Source organism: Thalassophryne amazonica, chromosome 13 (assembly GCF_902500255.1).
Source record: "Thalassophryne amazonica chromosome 13, fThaAma1.1, whole genome shotgun sequence".
NCBI lineage: Eukaryota > Metazoa > Chordata > Actinopteri > Batrachoidiformes > Batrachoididae > Thalassophryne > Thalassophryne amazonica.
In genome coordinates this window covers 13,052,204-13,071,100 of record NC_047115.1, presented here as the reverse complement: position 1 = coordinate 13,071,100, position 18,897 = coordinate 13,052,204, and the positions used below count along the sequence as shown (strand labels likewise).

At 39.8% G+C, this 18,897-nt stretch overlaps 1 protein-coding gene across 1 annotated transcript; it reads left to right on the top strand.

Moving 5' to 3' along the window:
* The first annotated feature begins 818 nt into the window (after positions 1-818).
* Positions 819-16,181, top strand: LOC117523769 (endoplasmic reticulum junction formation protein lunapark-B-like). The gene is made up of 14 exons (XM_034185383.1): positions 819-909; positions 2,293-2,334; positions 2,505-2,555; positions 2,636-2,772; positions 2,918-2,976; positions 4,799-4,839; positions 5,289-5,372; positions 5,443-5,494; positions 5,970-6,086; positions 6,264-6,347; positions 6,439-6,544; positions 7,560-7,630; positions 8,457-8,627; positions 15,867-16,181. Exons 1-14 carry the CDS (start codon positions 820-822, stop codon positions 15,995-15,997), a joined length of 1,236 nt encoding a protein of 411 aa, XP_034041274.1. The 5' UTR covers position 819; the 3' UTR covers positions 15,998-16,181.
* The last annotated feature ends 2,716 nt before the right edge of the window (positions 16,182-18,897 follow it).

Genomic DNA, 18,897 nt, shown 5'->3' with positions numbered 1-18,897 from the left:
CCACATGATATTCTCCCAATCCTCTTCTGGATCATCCATATGCTCTCTGGCAAACTTCAGACGGGCCTGGACACATACTGGCTTAAGCAGGGGGATATGCCTGGCACTGCAGGATTTGAGTCCCTCTCTGCGTAGTGTGTAGCCTTTGTTACTTTGGTCCCAGCTCTCTGCAGGTCATTCATCAGGTCCCTCCGTGTAGTTCTGGGATTTTGTTCACCGTTCTCATGATCATTTTGACCCCACGGGATGACATCATGCATGGAGCCCCAGATCGAGGGAGATTATCAATGGTCTTGTATGTCTTTCATTTTCTTACAGTTATTCCCACAGTTGATTTATTCACACCAACCTGCTTGACTATTGTAGATTCACTCTTCCCAGCCTGGTGCACATCTACAATTTCTTCCTGGTGTCCTTCGACAGCTTTTTGGTCTTTCTCCAAACATGACGCGTTGAGTACAGGTAACAGGTGGAGGACAGAACAGCTTCTTAAAGAAGTTGTTACAGGTCTGTGAGAGCCAGAAATCTTGCTTGTTTGTGGGTGACCAAATACTTACTTTCCACCATAATTTACAAATAAATTCTTTAAAAATCCTGCAATGTGATTTCTGGATTTTTTTTTTTTCTCATTTTGTCTCTCATAATTGAAGTGTACCTATGATGAAAATTACAGACCTCTCTCATCGCTCAAGTAGGAGAACTGGTACAATCAGGGGCTGACTAAATACTTTTTCTCCCACTGTGTTAATATCAATTGTGTAACTTCAATATAGGCACCATGTGGTTTCCAAAATATGGTAAAGGGATACACAGACTTGTATGTGTTGTTTTATTTTAGATATTCTGTCCTACAGTGAACCAGAGGAATATAAGAGGAGAGACATGGGGGCTCTTCTATCACGATGGAGGGTATGTGTATCAGAAAAAAGTGGTGTGTGTGTGTGTGTGTGTGTGTGTGTGTGTACATATATATATATATATATATATATATATATATATATATGTATATGTGTATATGTATATGTATGTGTGTACAGTACTTTGCAAAAGTTTAAGACACCCCAGTTATAAGTGGCATTGGAAGTCTCCCCCACCCCATTTTTTTTGGCATTTCCCACAAAAGTGAATATGTGAGCAATATTTTTTATAATAATAATAACAATGATAATGATATACTCAAACTTTAAGTCGCTTTATCCTTAAAATAGTTTTGAGGTCCTGCAACTTATATATCGAAAAATCATGCATAAATGGAACCCAGTTGTCATATTATCATCAAAATAGAAATTCATCACATATTTCATTTATTTATGACTTTTGATCAGGTTTTCATACTTTTTAGTGATTTTATGATGCATTAAATGTGCCTAAAACTGTTGCACAGTACTGTATAGTATTGGAGTTGTTGTTGTCCATAACAAAAGGTGTTTCATAATCTGATTATTATGCAGAGGAGTCTTAGTACGTGGCTTGTCAAGTTAGACATAATGTGTTTATTGACAGTTGACACTTTTGACTAATTTATCATTTTATTGATATTGCACTTTTCTGTGCTGTACATATGTAAATATCTAAGATAAGTACTTGTTCTATTACTTTGACAGATAACTATTTTACTTCTCCACATGGGAAATTTGACCCCCAAAACTAATTCTTGAGCAGTCATTTACACAATGTTTTTTTTTTGTCCCGAGAACCATGTGTGATATCAGTCAAGACTTTGAAGCCTGCACCCCCGCTGGAAGAAATCCAAGTCCTATTTTAAGACATACCGGAGAAGTCAAAGAAAGAATGGCAGAGGCAGTCTTGACTTTCATTCAGTTTTTTGAGAGGAAAGAGGTCAGACAAACTGAGTTTAACTCCAGATTGAGAGATATTTGAAATGGTGTCTGAGAGGAAGTCAGAATGCAGTCAGAAAAACCTGTCTGTCAGCCTTACAGTGCCGTCACATTTAAAGCCTTTGTATCTTAGTTTGTTTTCATTATTACATTTAAAGAATTCTTGCCACCAGCTCAACTGGCTGATTGTTTGCAGAGACCAATCAGAATCTTGTAACACTTAGACAACCAATGTACATTGTTCTCAGAGAGTCCTTCGCTCATTCATCTTCAACCGCTTACTCCAATTAAGGGTCACTGGGGGGAGCTGGAGTCTATCCCAACAGTCATAGGGTGTGATGCGGGATACACCCTGGACAGAATGCCAGTCTGTCACAGGGTTATGGGGGACATGTTTTAAAAATAATTTATTTGTCTCTTTATCTCTGTTTTCTAATCTTTGCTGTTTTTGTAGACAAAACCAACTACTATTGAGCAGCTGGAGAATCTGGACAAGGTAATGAATAAATAGTCACTGCATTACTGGGGAAATGGTGATCTTTGTGTGGAAGGGATGATCATATGATTTCCATTTTTGGCTTTTGGAGACTTGTTGTTATTGTGCAACCATACCTGATTGTTTAATAATGTTTGTCATTATTTTTGTGTCATTTAACCCTTTTGTAGGAGATCAAAGAGTTGGAGGAATTCATGGCCAAAAACCAGCGCCTGAAAAAGGTAAAGTAGACAAACTTGATGACCTCCAGTGTTGTTCTGTAAGCAAATGCTTATCAGTGTCTTTGTGTATCAACCCGCAGCTGTGGGTTGGCAGATTTCTTTTCTACTCATCGCTGCTTTACCTGCTGACCTCTCTGCTCTTTTACTGGCTGTATCTACCGGACCAATGGTTGGAGAGACTGACCATGGCTTTGCCTTTCTTCATTTGCCCCATGCTGTGAGTCATACACATTTGATTTTTGTGATCTGGAACACAAAGTCTTAAACATGACATGTTGAACCTTGAATGTATTTAAGGTGTAATCTACAGGGTGTTAATGGCTGTTTTGGGTTCTCATCATACATTTCTATCTACATATCAGGATCTGGTTGATAAGGAAGTTTTTGATTTTCCTCTTCTCGAAACACACTGAAAGAAACAGTGAGTTTTGCTGCTTATCTACACAGGCAACACATGATAAATTTTAGGTTTTTTACCTGTTTAAGATTCACTAATGCTGCTCCTGCTATTACAACCCCTGGCCAAAATTATGGAATCACCGGCCTCCGAGGATGTTCATTCAGTTGTTTAATTTTGTAGAAAAAAAGCAGATCACAGACATGACACAAAACTAAAGTCATTTCAAATGGCAACTTTCTGGCTTTAAGAAACACTATAAGAAATCAGGAAAAAAAAAATTGTGGCAGTCAGAAACAGTTACTTTTTTAGACCAAGCAGAGGGAAAAAAATATGGAATCACTCAATTCTGAGGAAAAAAATTATGGAATCATGAAAAACAAAAGAACGCTCCAACACATCACTAGTATTTTGTTGCACCACCTCTGGCTTTTATAACAGCTTGCAGTCTCTGAGGCATGGACTTAATGAGTGACAAACAGTACTCTTCATCAATCTGGCTCCAACTTTCTCTGATTGCTGTTGCCAGATCAGCTTTGCAGGTTGGAGCCTTGTCATGGACCATTTTCTTCAATTTCCACCAAAGATTTTCAATTGGATTAAGATCCGGACTATTTGCAGGCCATGACATTGACCCTATGTGTCTTTTTGCAAGGAATGTTTTCACAATTTTTGCTCTATGGCAAGATGCATTATCATCTTGAAAAATGATTTCATCATCCCCAAACATCCTTTCAATTGATGGGATAAGAAAAGTGTCCAAAATATCAACGTAAACTTGTGCATTATTGATAATGTAATGACAGCCATCTCCCCAGTGCCTTTACCTGACATGCAGCCCCATATCATCAATGACTGTGGAAATTTACATGTTCTCTTCAGGCAGTCATTTTTATAAATCTTATTGGAACGGCACCAAATAAAAGTTCCAGCATTATCACCTTGTCCAATGCAGATACGAGATTCATCACTGAATATGACTTTCATCCAGTCATCCACAGTCCACGATGGCTTTTCCTTAGCCCATTGTAACCTTGTTTTTTTCTGTTTAGGTGTTAATGATGGCTTTCGTTTAGCTTTTCTGTATGTAAATCCCATTTCCTTTAGGCGGTTTCTTACAGTTCGGTCACAGACGTTGACTCCAGTTTCCTCCCATTCGTTCCTCATTTGTTTTGTTGTGCATTTTTGATTTTTGAGACATATTGCTTTAAGTTTTCTGTCTTGATGCTTTGATGTCTTCCTTGGTCTACCAGTATGTTTGCCTTTAACAACCTTCCCATGTTGTTTGTATTTGGTCCAGAGTTTAGACACAGCTGACTGTGAACACCCAACATCTTTTGCAACATTGCGTGATGATTTACCCTCTTTTAAGAGTTTGATAATCCTCTCCTTTGTTTCAATTGACATCTCTCGTGTTGGAGCCATGATTCATGTCAGTCCACTTGGTGCAACAGCTCTCCAAGGTGTGATCACTCCTTTTTAGATGTAGACTAATGAGCAGATCTGATTTGATGCAGGTGTTAGTTTTGGGGATGAAAATTTACAGGGTGATTTCATAATTTATTCCTCAGAATTGAGTGAGTCCATATTTTTTTTTCTCTCTGCTTGGTCTAAAAAAGTAACCGTTACTGACTGCCACAATTTTTCCTGATTTCTTATAGTGTTTCTTAAAGCCAGAAAGTTGCCATTTGAAATTACTTTAGTTTTGTGTCAGTCTGTGATCTGCTTTTTTTCTACAACATTAAACAACTGAATGAAGATCCTCCGAGGCCGGTGATTCCATAATTATTGCCAGGGGTTGTATTATTATTATTATTGGCTGAATTCCTTTGTTTGTCTGTTTTAGATGATAAACTAGAAGATTTGAAGGCTGCTAAAAGAAAGATTGTAAGTGTAAAAACTCTTTCCAGCATTTCTCTTGCTTACTTTTTAAGGAGGGCTGAATTTGTGATATTTGTGCAATTTCCTGTGTAAATAAGTTTAAAACAAATATGCTACTATAATTAATGAATTTACAATGGAGTTTTTGATTTCATGTAATTTTATATCATTTATTTACATTAAGATTATCAAAAAACTATTTTGAGAGGTTACACTTTATTGGCCCAGTCCACCCAGCTATAAATGTGGAACCGGCTTTCACTGGGCAAGTAACCTGAGGGATTTGTAGAGTCTTATCCACTTCACTCTAAGGAATCATCATCTTTGTTGTCATTATTATTATTATGATTATGGTTAAATTATTTGCAACGAGATTGAGTCCACAAGGTTTTATATGTGGAGCTGAAATTCAGTCTGCAACATAGAACTAATGATGTCCTGGTTTGTGTGTCTAGCTGGAAGAAGTGATGGAGACAGAGACGTACAAAAATGCAAAACTCATTCTGGAACGCTTTGATCCAGAAGCGAAGAAGAAGGCTGTAAGTGTGGTTGTGTAGATTTAGTTTGTGTTGTAATTATCTGTTGATTGGGTTCACTGTTATGTTGCAGGAGTTGGAGTTGACTCCTGTCCATCCTCAGATGACTCCCAGGCCAGGACAAGGTTCAGCACACACACACACACACACACACACACACACACACACACACACACACACACACACACACACACACACACACACACACACACACACACACATATATATATCAAAACTGAAAGACAAAGAATTACAGTTAATTTTTTTGTATGTGAATGGTAAATGGACTGCATTTATATAGCGCTTTTCTATCTGCATCAGACGCTCAAAGCGCTTTCCAAATAATGCCTCACATTCACCCCGATGTCAGAGTGCTGCCATACATGGCGCTCGCTACACACCGCGAGCAAAAGGGGATTAAAGACCTTGCCCAAGGGCCCTTAGTGATTTTCCAGGATCTTCTGGTCTCAAGCCCAAAACCTTAACCACTAGACCATCACCTCCCCATGTGTTATTTGCTCAGGATCAAGCTAGGCTTATTTTCAAGTTGTGTGAAAGTAAAAGCAGCAAGACAACATGCAATGAATCGTTTTGTTCTAGAGCTTCGACAGAGGGGAGCTGCAATGAGACCATCTCCAACCAGCACTCCGGCTGCAATGACAACAGCTCCCCCACCTGGTGCACGAGTCTCATTGGGGTCAGGGGCCACACCTGTGGGTAAGAGTATGCTTGGCAATAAGTATCATAGAATATAACAGATGTGTAGTGTTGGCTGGGGCCTTACAGTTAGACCTTTCACTTGGTAGCAACACTGGCCCATGTGGCAGCCATCTGTCTGTCTGTATTCCATGTTGTTGTTCCACCAGCACCTCTCTCTCGCCCTCGCTCTCCCAGCTCCAGGAGGACCACCAGAGAAATCTGCATCTGTCCACCAGGGGGTGCTACCCAGAAGCCCCTGTTCCCCTGTTCCAGGTGTAGGTAGGTAACGCCTCTGATCTCAGTTTGACGTGACTGTGCATGGGCAAACCGTGTGTGAATAATGCTCTCTGTGTTTGGGCTGTTTTTGAAGGCATGCACCCACCAGGTCCCCCTATAGCCAGACCCATTCTGCCCAGAGAGAGGGGCACTGTGGACCGCATCATAGAGTACCTGGTAGGGGATGGACCACAGAACAGGTAAAGGTCCTTTTTAAATGTTGCATATCCTTCTTTAGGTGTTCAGCCACATGAACCTGTGAGTTATTCTTTTGAACAGCTCCAAGACAGGATAATTTGTGCATCAGTCATCAGTTGGTAAGAATCAAGATTTTTCAGGTCAGTCAGGTTTTATAATACAGGTACAGAACAAAACACAAAACTATGAAGATGGAATAATGTCACTTGAAATGCTCAACAACTGGCTTCAGGATCTATCGTTTCCACATGCTGAACATTTTTCATGAAGTTTTTACTTCGCATTCTGAATAATAAGAATAACATATTTGTTATACAGATTATGTATTTCAAAATGCTTTTACAATTAAACATATTCATAACAGTACAATAAAATCATAACATATCTATATCAGCCAACATTTCTGGAATGTGTGAAGTTTTGACTCAATGGGTGCAACGTTGAGAAATGTTGGTTTTTCAGAATGCAAAAGATGGAGAACCACGCCTTAATTTTTGTATGTTTATACATTTAATTTGTCTTTATTGTTATTCTTCAGGGATCTTAATAGAGCTGCAAACCTAATATTGGTGTGCAGTGTATTACATTGACAAAGATATTCTATTCTAACATGAATCATACTTGGTGTTGAAGACTGTACAGTTTGTTTGTTTGTTTTTTTAATAGTTTGCAGCCCCCAGTTTGAGACATGTAAAATTTGCGTTTGCTGGTTTCACGGTTTATTGTTGTAGTCAGAAACAATTTGGAGGGGGACTTTTGTCTCAGACACACCGTTTGCTTTTTAGTAGCTGATCTCTTCAAGCAGAAGCTTCTGTTTGTGTATCTAACTTCTTTAGATGGTCAGACGTCATTCTGTGATGCAGTAAAGTTTAGTGATGGGAACTTTCAGAATGACTCTCACAGGGTGATGGACACTGCCTTTTGCAGTTACTAACGGGACAAATGGAAGAGAGTGGTTGGCTGAATATCACAAACTGCCTTTCTCTCCCTGTCTGCTTACTTCTCTTCTTTTCTTAGATATGCCTTGATCTGCCAGCAGTGTTTTTCTCATAATGGGATGGCTCTGAAAGAAGAATTTGAGTATCTGGGTAAGAACAGAGACACTCCTACATGTACCTTACTGAAAAGTGCATATTTGCAGTAGGGAGACTTGAAAAGAAGTTGTGAAATTTCAGCTACAGTTTGCCTGAAGGAAGTAAGAAGCCCATGGGAACCTCGAGCCTAGATGTGCTCGGTTTGCTTGAAACAAAGTCCAGAAGAATAATAACAATAATTGAAGTTATTTGTCATTGCATATACAACAAAATTTGTCCTGCATTTAACCATCCTGTTTGCAGTTGGACACAATCCAACCACTAGGAGCAGTGGGCAGCCACAATTCGGTGCCCGGAGACCAACTCCAGATGTAGAGACGCTGCCTGGCTCAGGGACAGAGAAAGGGGCAGACCCTAAATAAGCATGTTTTCGATTGTGGGAGGAAACCGGAGTTCCCGGAGGAAACCCACACAGACACAGAACATACAAACTCCACACAGAAAGGGCGGGAAGCGATCCCACAACCTTCTTGCTGTGAGGCATCAGTGCTAACCACTAAACCACTGTGCTGAAGAAGTGGCTGATGATACAATGTTTAGGTTTACCCTCAAAATGCAATTTTAAACAAAGTCTGCCCAGGATTATTTAACAGGATACATTTAAAATGACAATTTTATTACTTCATTTTTGCCTGTATTTGATAGATTCTAATAGACAGAATCTATCTTGAAATTCATCTTCAACCACTTTCCACTGTGCCCCCAAACTATGAAGTTTAGTGTGAGTAAAATTTGAGGTGTGTTATGTTTTGTAACGTGATCCCTCCACTTTGCGTATTAAGGCTGAGGTCCCTCCCTCTCATCTCTGTTCTTTCTCCAGCGTTTCGTTGTGCGTATTGTTACTTTCTGAACCCAGCCAGGAAAACACGCCCCCAAGCTCCCAGGCTTCCCGAGTTCAGCTACGAAAGGAGGCTGCGAGCAGAATCTCCATCACCTGGGCGGGCACCACGTTCTGCTGCAGACACAGAGGAGAGTGCGCCCCCTTCTGGAGGTACTGAAGTACACAAACGCAAACATCAGACATGACCAAGTATGTTCGGGTCTCAACATACAAAAGAACTAAAAAAGGACCAATCATAATTCAGATCAGGACCAAAGCTGTGGACAAATGTCATGCTTGAGATTGTTTGACTGACGTATTAGTCCAGGAGGCTGAAGTTGATTTTGACCTAATCGGTACCAAAACAGTTCCAATCCAGCATACACAAATGTATGGTGGCCATCCCAGGGCAGTAGCTATAGCAAGGTAGGGGGTCAGTGAAGGATTACACAAGGGTCAAGATTTAAAGTTTTACCACATTATTTATCTGATCATAAAGATTCCAAAAAGGTAAAGTTTGGGTGATTTCTGACGGAATATTATGGGGTCAAAACAGCATTTTTTTTTTTTTGACAAGCATCAGTTTCAGTTTATTCAACTCAAACTTTATGTCGGAAGCACATTTAGAATGACAGCAGTCGACCAAAGTGCTGCACAATAAAAATGGGCACCGGGTCACACCCAATAATAAATAAGTAAATAAGAGTTAAAAACAACAATAAAAATTAGGGCAGACTACAAAAAGGTAAAATAAAATAAAAATGCACTAGCTCATTTGGGAAATGCTGTGGAAAAAGAGGTGAGTTTTTAAAGAAGATTCAAAAGTCTCAAGGGTCAGGGATGATCTAATATGAAAGGGGAGACTATTCCAAAGCCTGGGGGCAACCGCCGCAAAGGCCTGTCACCTTTAGACTTTAATCTACTTTTGGGCACGTCCAGCAACAGTTGGTCAGAGGACAAGTAACTATGTTCTGGATGAGCTGGAGACAATTAAGAGAAGTCAGGTCCAAGCTGATGTACAGAGAGTTACAATAGAGAGTTAACACTATTCTTGACCGTGCGTAATGGTTCCTGATAATTCTCCAGGAACACGTGCCATTAATCGTAACGTGTGGTCACAGGTTGCAGCAGTTCCTGAGGACACCTGCCGCCTCTGTCCCGAATCATCACATTCGTGATCAGCAGCCAAGAATGTGTACTTCATGGCATTTGTGACTTGTCGTTATGTGTAAACGCAGCATAAAAGTCTTGTCTGTTTTTAAAAGCTTTTTCTTAACTATGTTTTTTCTTGTACTTTGTTTTATTCTTTGTACTTTTATGGTAGCGCCTTGAAATTTGCTTGTCAAATGTAAGGCGCCTTATAAATAAATTTTTTATTATTATTATAATCTAATGTACTTGTAACAAAGGCATAGATAACCTTCTCGAGGTCATTCCTGGAAAGATGGGGCTTGGTCTTAGCTAAAAGACGAAGTTGGAAAAACCTTGCTTAACACAGCACTGATCTGCTTCTCAAATTTTAAATGGCTGTTGTTCAGGGGTCACAAGTTAAAGTTGCTCAAATTTAGGTAAAATGTGTTGGAAATTATTGGTTGAGCCACTAAGCTTAATAAATGGAATAGTTTTGACCATCATAGTGACTGTTTGCTCTCCGACGTCTATTTGATTCTATGACATATGTTACTCTGTAACACGAAGAAGCTTAACAGATGGTGCCGATTATTACTTTTCAAACCATATGGGATTGTGTTGTTTAGTCCTCTTAAGTGGTACAGAATATCTGCTTGGCCTGTGGACTGTCGACACAAACAAGGAATAATTAGCTGACATTTGGCTCCACAGGTTTGTACATTATTGACATCCAGTGACACACCTGAACATACTGCCGTAATGTTCTCTGTCTCTCTCTCTATGCTACCTGGTCCATGTTCTAACATCTGTGTTTGATCCTTTTTATGACAGAGCAGCAGTTAATCCTTTTCTGACTTTAGTTTCTTTGATAGTCTTATTGATGCCACCATTTGTCTTTTGTTGTTGTTCAGACAGAAGCCAGTAGAAGGGAAATGCCTATTGTCACTTTTTCTTTTATCCATCCATTAAACTCTTACTATAATTTGGCTATCTTCACCTAAATGTTGATGCACTTATGTAATTAACTTTGTATTTATCCTCATTCACTGTTCCAAAAAACAAACAATACTGAGGCACAAAGCTGTTTTAATTAACAACTGTACAATTTAGAATCTGTTCCTGTTGCACACAGTTCTTTCCATCTGTTCAAAAATTAGTTTTTAAAAATCTATTTGATTCAAGACAAAATACAGCTAGTTACCAAACCAGGTGAAGTAGAAAATGAGGTGTAATTTTGTTGTGTGCATGCCAACCCTTTAGGTAATGAGTTTTGTGCACTGTTTTATAATAGTAATGATGTATTTTTATTGCAATTTCAGGTTATACATTTCAAAATGCTTAACATCAGTAAATTCACACCAGAACACCTCAAACAGTTTAGTGTCTTTTTTTTTTTTTCTTCAAAACTCAACCTCGACCTACCTCGGACTGGTGCCCCGTTTCTGGGAATAAGCACTGGAACCAGTGGGCCTCGGGGTGTTTATAAGACTTATTTCTACTACTACTATTTCCAAATGTTAGTTAACAAAGTGCTTTGACATACAGCAGAAATGCAGTCCGGCTTCTGTTTGACTTCTGTCGGTGTCCATCTGATTCTACAGCACTCACAGTCCTGCGTCACATTTGTTCTGCTTAATGCCTGACTGTGCGCTGTGGGTTTAACAGTGTGATCTTGCCTCTAGCCAAGGCTCCGGCACCGTGGAGTTTGGTCCACAGTTTCCCAATCCAGCAGAGTCCAAAGAATCCCAGACTCCACCTCTGCAGCGTCCAGGTTCCCCAACCCCCTCTCTGTGCACGCTCTGATCTGGTGTAAATTTGGGGCTGATTTTAATGAAGTTTTTTCTTCTCTCTTCCAAATGGGGACATTTTAATTTCTCTTGAATCAGTTTAGGTCATAAAACTGCCACAAAGTGTGGAATATCAGAGGAACATGCATGGACCTGATATTTTTTTATTTACTGACTTGGCATTGTTAGAATTGCACATTTGGTTGTTTCTCGAATATATGAATATAAATCACTGTAAAATTAACTAATTATGATAAATATATCTGACTTGGACTTAGTCAAGAATGAATGTGCAGTATATTTAGACATCCTTACCTATGTACTTCCAAAAGTGCACTAATTATCTTTAAATTGTGTGAACATTAAGCTGAACATTATTCTTAACCAGTTTTCTTCTATGTCCCAATTTCAATGATCCCCTAAAAATGTGATATTACACTTTTGTACACTTAAGGCAAAAATGTACTTCAGATTAATTTTGCTACATAAAGTATTTCTGATATTTGCCTCTGAAGAGGCCTGGGTGATTTGGCCTAAAAATAAAATCTCCAATTTTTTTTCAGAAAAAATTCAGTTTTTGATTTTTTTTTTTCCGATTTTTTTTTTTCTTTTCCCTACTTTTAAAAGAAAACATTTAATACAAATGACAGAGATAACTCAAAACAAGTTTTGCTTTTATCAAAAACTTAAAGCTAACCCCTACTTACCTCCTGGAATTGAAACTCCAACTGTTCTTTTGATTTAAAAAATACACTTGGGTAAATTATTCCACCAGAGTAAGCTGGTTCTTAGCAGGAGTTTGCGCTCCTGTTCCCCTCGTAAAGTGTAACATTTCTCCCATGCAGCTGGATGCTTCTGTTTTAGATACTGGAATAAGTTTGTTGTGTGGCTGGCTGCGTTTGTGGTGATGGGCTTTTAGGGTTCGCCCCAGAAATTTTTAGTATAGTGGTGCTGTTGGCAATTATCACCCGAGGCGGTGCGTTGCGAGTCATTTTGACTGGTTTTAGATGCATTGAAAGCAGAATAATAGACCAAAACAAGACACTTATGTTGTAATATCAAAGTTTTTTTTTTGCATGTTTCTGTCTAAGTTAATAAAATAAATAACATTGAAAAGTTTAAAAACACATTAATATTTGATGGATATATCATTTCCTCTCCTCTTCTTTAAAAATGACACACTGTACCTTTAATCCATACTTTATAAAAACATATACCCCTAATTGTCTTGTTGTACAAGAGCTAAAACCTGGACTGATTTGTCAAATCAGAATCAAATTTATTGCAAAGTAAGTTCTCACATACAAGTAATTTGATCTGGTGTCATTGGTGCATAACAACAATAATAAAAAGAAACACTTCTATAAGAAGTAAATTTGCTCTCATAAAGATGAAATCCTGGATGGAAAAACTTTCTGAATCGGTTTTTCCACACTTTACTGTGTCACTGAATTGTGTGGTGAAGATGATCATTGATTAAAATTGCTTCGCTGCTTTTTACAGTGTGGAGTGTGTTCACTTTTTCCTCCTCCTCCTCTCTCTCGTCGTGAGGGAAACGAGACTCTTCACAACCGTCTTGCGGCTTATTGAGCAAACTTTGGAAACATGAAAGCTTTCATTTGTAAAATAAAGCCTTAATGTGTCACCAGCTACACAGGCAGAAGGAGCTGTTTTGTTGAAAGACTGACGGAGTTTTTGTTCTTTCACTGGAGACTCTGAGCTGCAGCGCTGTGGCTCTGCTCTGCTCGGCTGACTGGCGACGAGCAGGCAGCAGTCCGATCAACACAGACTGGCTGGATTAAACAAAATACAATGGCACTACGCCGTTGTTCCATTGTTCGGGGTAGAACCATGGTTTAAGACAAACTTTGCAGCATCCAGTCACTTGTTCCACGTCTGTCACAGCAATCTCAAACCACTGACGAAACTCGCTCTCCATTAGCGGTTAGTTTTCGGGTCCGAAGACCTCCAGGTTTATAATTAAAGATACGTCTGTTTGATCCTTTTAAGTATTTACAGTTTAAGTTTAGTTGGTGTTTACATTGTGCGCAAACCTCCGTCCCTCCCTTCTCCTCCTCCACCTCAGTTAACCGCATTCGTCTGGTTCTATTGTCAGAACACTTAATAAAACTTTTTTTTTTCTTTTACTTTACATATTTTATTATGTACAGGTAAAATATACATGTCTGTTTGTTAATAAAAAAAAATATTTATTACAATAAACAGGACGTTAAAGTGCAAACTTCACTTTCTCCCCGAACATGAACAGGAAGCGATCGCAGCTCGCAGCAACTGACATTGAAAATAACGGAGAAACAACCTGAGCGTCTGACATTTTTACATAAAACAAACGCAGTAACAGCGTCTAAAAACTCAGTTAATAATCCAGGAGAGTTTTATGTTGCGATGCTAATGCTGTTGTCCGTTTGCAGCGGTTTAAGTGCAGCCTGATCAGATCGTCTCAGTGCAGTTCTGTGTTAATGACGGCGCGCCTTTTTTGTTTGGAGTCGGAAGTTGCAAATCACATGATGCTTTGCGTCACACTTAACAACCGGATTGTGTGAAGGAAACGGGACGGGGAGGGGGGAGCTACGGAAGGTCCTGGGGACAAAAAGGTGCGCCGCTGCAAGAAGAGAAAAAAAAAAAGAAAAAAAGCTTGAATGTGTTTATTTTTTAAATCGTCCGCAACAAATAATTCGAATTAATCGATATTATCGATATATCACCCAGGCCTACCTCTGAACCTTGTTGTGTGTAGGATTTAATAGTTTATCCACCAGGGGCTTCATAAATACCGCCCGAATAATACCCTGTAATTCTTCAGGAAACTGCCATCAAAGCCAGAGAACTGTATAAGATCAGGGTTTTGAAGGCTTGCTATCAGACATCCACAACAGAGTCTTAATTTGTAAAAGCATAAACTGTGGATTTAGTTATGGTTGCATAATTAATAATTTGTGTGTTGTGCTTGAGAGCCTGATTTTTGCCCCCCTCCCCCCCCCATTCAATGACGTTTGAGAGCATTGTTTTCACTTCATGTGCAAGCTTATAATTTTCACACAATAACTGAAGAACACCTTGTCTGAATGAAATTTGTTGTTGGTTAATTGGGGAAGGATAGAGGAAGGGTTCTTTCAAAAGTTGGGGTCTTCAATCATTCAATATGGCCACAATGAGTGCCATGTTGATATTTGTTTCTGCACAATAACTGAAGAACGCCTTGTCTGAATTAAAGTATTTCCTGGTGGTGAATTGGGGAAGGATAGAGGAAGGGTTCTTTCAAAAGTTGGGGTCTTCAGTCATCTAATATGGCCACCATGGGTGCCATGTTGATATTTGTTTTCGCACAATAACTGAAGAACGCCTTGTCTGAATTAAACTATTTCTTGGTGGTGAATTGGGAGAGGCTACAGGAACTCTCATCTCATCTCATCTTCAACCGCTTTTCAACAGCTCCAGCAGGGGACCCCAGACTTCCCTTTCCTGTGCCACATTGACCACCTCTGACTGGGGGATCCCGAGGCATTCCCAGGCCAGTGTGGAGATATAATCTTTCCACCTAGTCCTGGGTCTTCCCCAGGGTCTCCTCCCAGATGGACATGCCTGGAACACCTCCCTTGGGAGGTGCCCAGGAGGCACCCTTATCAGATGCCTGAACCACCTCAGCTGGCTCCTTTCAATGCAAAGTAGCAGCTACTCTACTCTGAGCTCCCCACGGATGGCCGAACCTCTCACCCTTTCTCTAAGGGAGACACCAGCCACCATCCTGAGGAAGCCCATTTTGGCCAGGAAGTATCCCTTTTAAAAATTGGGGTCAGTACACTACACACCTATTGTTATTGGCAAACTTTCCCAATAAAAATTGACCATACACCATCTTTAATGCACCAGTCTTTCGCTGTAGCAATAATTTCCAGTCTTCATCATTCCCCATACTGTGCAAGCGGAGGCATGCACCACGCTTTATGTTGTAATTCTTCAGCTGTGATTACGGTCAGTGTGTTCATGCAGGAGTTACTAGCACGGACACATACAAAACAGTTTTCAAACATTTATGAATGACAGAAAGTCTCCTCGAGTGAAGAGATGGAACCTTCTCCAGTGATTTTGCCTTTGACGGAGTGATGAGCCGCTCACGTCACTGTGATTGTTTTCTGTCTGGAGTCTGAGTTGCACCATATTCTCAAAGAAAAAACCAGGCAGGATGATTTTAAGTATTAATGATCACTTAAAACCTTCAACACCACCTCTGCTAAAAAGGTAGCTGAAGACCATTCTGCTGGATAATTAGGTATTCATCACTTTAACCACATCAAAGATAATTTATCTATCAACCAATCATATTGCAAATTATGAATGTGATTGTAGATGTTCCAGCTTTCGTCTTCTTCTTTCTCTTTATTTGACTTTATCTTCCTGTTTCTTTCTTTCTGTTTTTGTTTTTGTACCCCAAGTGGTTCCTGCTTCTTAATAATTCAAATTTTATCTTCAGATGAGAAAGAGACAGAAGATGGACCTTCTAACGAGGCAAAGAGACAACCAAAGGAGGAGCAGCAGCAGGAGGAGAAGGAAGAGCTAGTTCAGAAAGAGGACGCACATGCAGAAACACAGCGCCCCCTGTGAGGCAACATTTCAAGCATCATCGGTGCTGAATCAGGTCTGCTCACATCAGTTAGTCATCCGAAAGATCTTTCTGGATTCTGTAGTTGGCTGCAGCTGATGGTTTGATGCTAATGTTTTGTAGCTAAACTCCCTCACTGACTCTTAATTGAATTTTTATTATTTTGTTTGTTCAACTCAACTTGGCACATTACCTGCTGTTGTTCTACAAAAACAAAACATGTCAGTCGGGTCCCAGAGATCGAAGCAAAAAGTTAATCACAAGAAGAGTGTTTGGTGAATCACGACAGCGTTTGTAGTTTATGAAGGACTTTTGTGACACGCGGGGAAACGGCTGATGTTTAAGTCGTTACGATTACAAGCTCAATGTAACAATGTCAAAGTGCTTATACTCACATTTGACCAAATTCTGAAGCATGTTCACATTTTTCCGATGAAATTTGAAGAAATCAATGTCTGAGTAACTCAATCAATCAAACCTCAAAGAATGACACCAGCTTCACCCAATTTGATGTTTTAGCCCAATTTACACTGAATATAAATGTTATCGTTCCACAAATTTAGCAAAACATCCAAGTTTAACTAAATCATTTTCTGAGCTTTTCTGGGTGCCACCGAGTTCAGTTGTTTTTGGTTGGTTTTAACCAAATTTGCTGATACTTGAAACTGGCCTGGGATAGAGGATCCATCATAACAGATACAAATCTAGTTTAAGTTGTGTAATTTTAGAAATTTAGTGTAACAGTGCATTTCCTGCTGTTACATACAAGTGGAGAGCAGAAGGCAAATTTTCCATATTCCAAGTTCCCAAACCATGTTGGGAACCCAAGAAAACAAAAAGCTGTTATGCTAAAGTTACAGTGTGCAGGATTGATGGATGTTTTTAGTAGTAGTGCATAATTAATTACCTGCAGCAATGAGTTAATGTGTTTTCATCAACGTAGAATGAGCCCTTCACATCTACACAGGGCCACCATCTTGCACCGCCATATTGATACAGCAGCCCAAAAGGGACATATTTATTCACATTTACATACTTATTCCTTCCTTCACATTTTGGAGTGTGTCAGGAAGACTGAAGAAAGAAGATGAGTCCGTGGTTGATCCTCTATACATAGTCTACTGGATGCTAGTGTAGGCAAACATGTTTTAGAACCATTGTTTTTGTGAATACGTATTGCTTTTTACAAAAGAAGGCAAGCAAGCATGAATCCCCATCGGCACAGAAGCAAAAACTTGAACGTAAACAAAATCATGTAACATATTGCAATCTCCAGCCTTGCCACTAGGTGACACACCTGTTGAAAAACCTGCTCCTCCCTCAGTGTTTATGAAACCTACTCATCCCATCAGCTTGCTCTTTAATGTCTTTATTGTTTTGACATTAGAGCAAATAAAAAAAACTTGCCTTCTTTAATTTAAAATTTGCACTCTTTAGATATAAGCAAGTCAGGACACAACCTCTTTAATATAAAACAACTTAAATAAGCATGTTTATAGAGAAACATAGGCTCATGTTTGCCAGAAGGCACATGGGGACATGTGATCCTAGATGTCTTTCAGTCCACCTGTGAATGCAACAGGCCAGAGCTTATAGTCACTTCATCCCATCATAGCCACTGAAGTTTGCAACTCCTTCATAGTAGAAAACCCATGACAGTTCCCCTCCCAAGATGCAAAATGCAAATACTGCAGAAAGGAGCTTAATGACTTTCTCTCGGAGCACATGCACTGGGACATGACTTTGGAATTAACAATTTCTGACGTGCAACAGAATGCAGCATTATTTCTTCCAATCAACTTTGCAATGTGGAAAACAGATCAGATTTCAGATCAGATCAGTATTTCCATATACTATTTTCTTTGAGAGTCTATTATGGCGCCATCCGATGGTGTTTTGGTGGAACTGCATGTAATTTCCAGTTTGGTTCCCAGACATAGAGTGTGCTACACACTGTGACTGAACTTTGTGAGAGTGTTGTTTTGGAAAATACTGCAGCAGATCTACAGATCAGAGGGTCCAAATATTTGACATCCACCCCCAAAAATCTACAAATGATTTAATATGTTTTGTTCTAACAGTCTCTCTCTGTCGCTGCTCATCTGGACACAATCGTCTCCAAAGTACTTCATCTGGCTGCGGGAAAGAAGACACAAGACATGAAGATAGAGTCTAATGAAAGAAAGTGAGGAAATGCCAAAAGCGAAATCATGTTGTTATATGATTTACTTTCTGACTTTACTGTTTTTACTGCTTTACTGTCTGACTGTACATATATAGAGCCCACAATGTAAATCACAGCCTCACATACAGGACTCTGTCATGGAGGTGAGGAAAAGTGTCCTTCAATATAATTCAGAGTTAATATTTGGGGGATGGTTGCACAAATTTGACCCACCAAAATTAGGCCAAATGGTAGACAAATGGTTTTATGTGATAAGTTTGTGTGGGCCGCCGAAGAGGAGGTACTGCTGGCCCACCACCACCAGAGGGCGCCCTGTCTGGAGTGCGGGCTCCAGGCACCAGAGGGCGCTGTCGCCTCACAGGAGCAGCCAGGGTGACAGCTGTCACCCATCACCTGAGACGAGACAGCTGATATCAATCAACAGGGAGGTATATCAGCAGGACGGCATCTCCACCTCATTGCCGAGATATCGCTTTACCAAGGAGGTAACGTATCTAGCCGATTATATCAACCTTAATTACCTTTTGCCTTTATACAGAGAGAGAGGAGCAGCAGGAAACATATTTGGATAAGTACTCACACTCCTGCACTTTAGTGTTTTCCTGACAAGAGGTGGAGGTGGTGTTCCACCCTGTGTGTTGCTGGGTGCAGCCGCACCCACACTGACTGTTTCTGTTCCTTGCCAGCAGTACCGGATCCGACGAGCGGAGGCAGTGG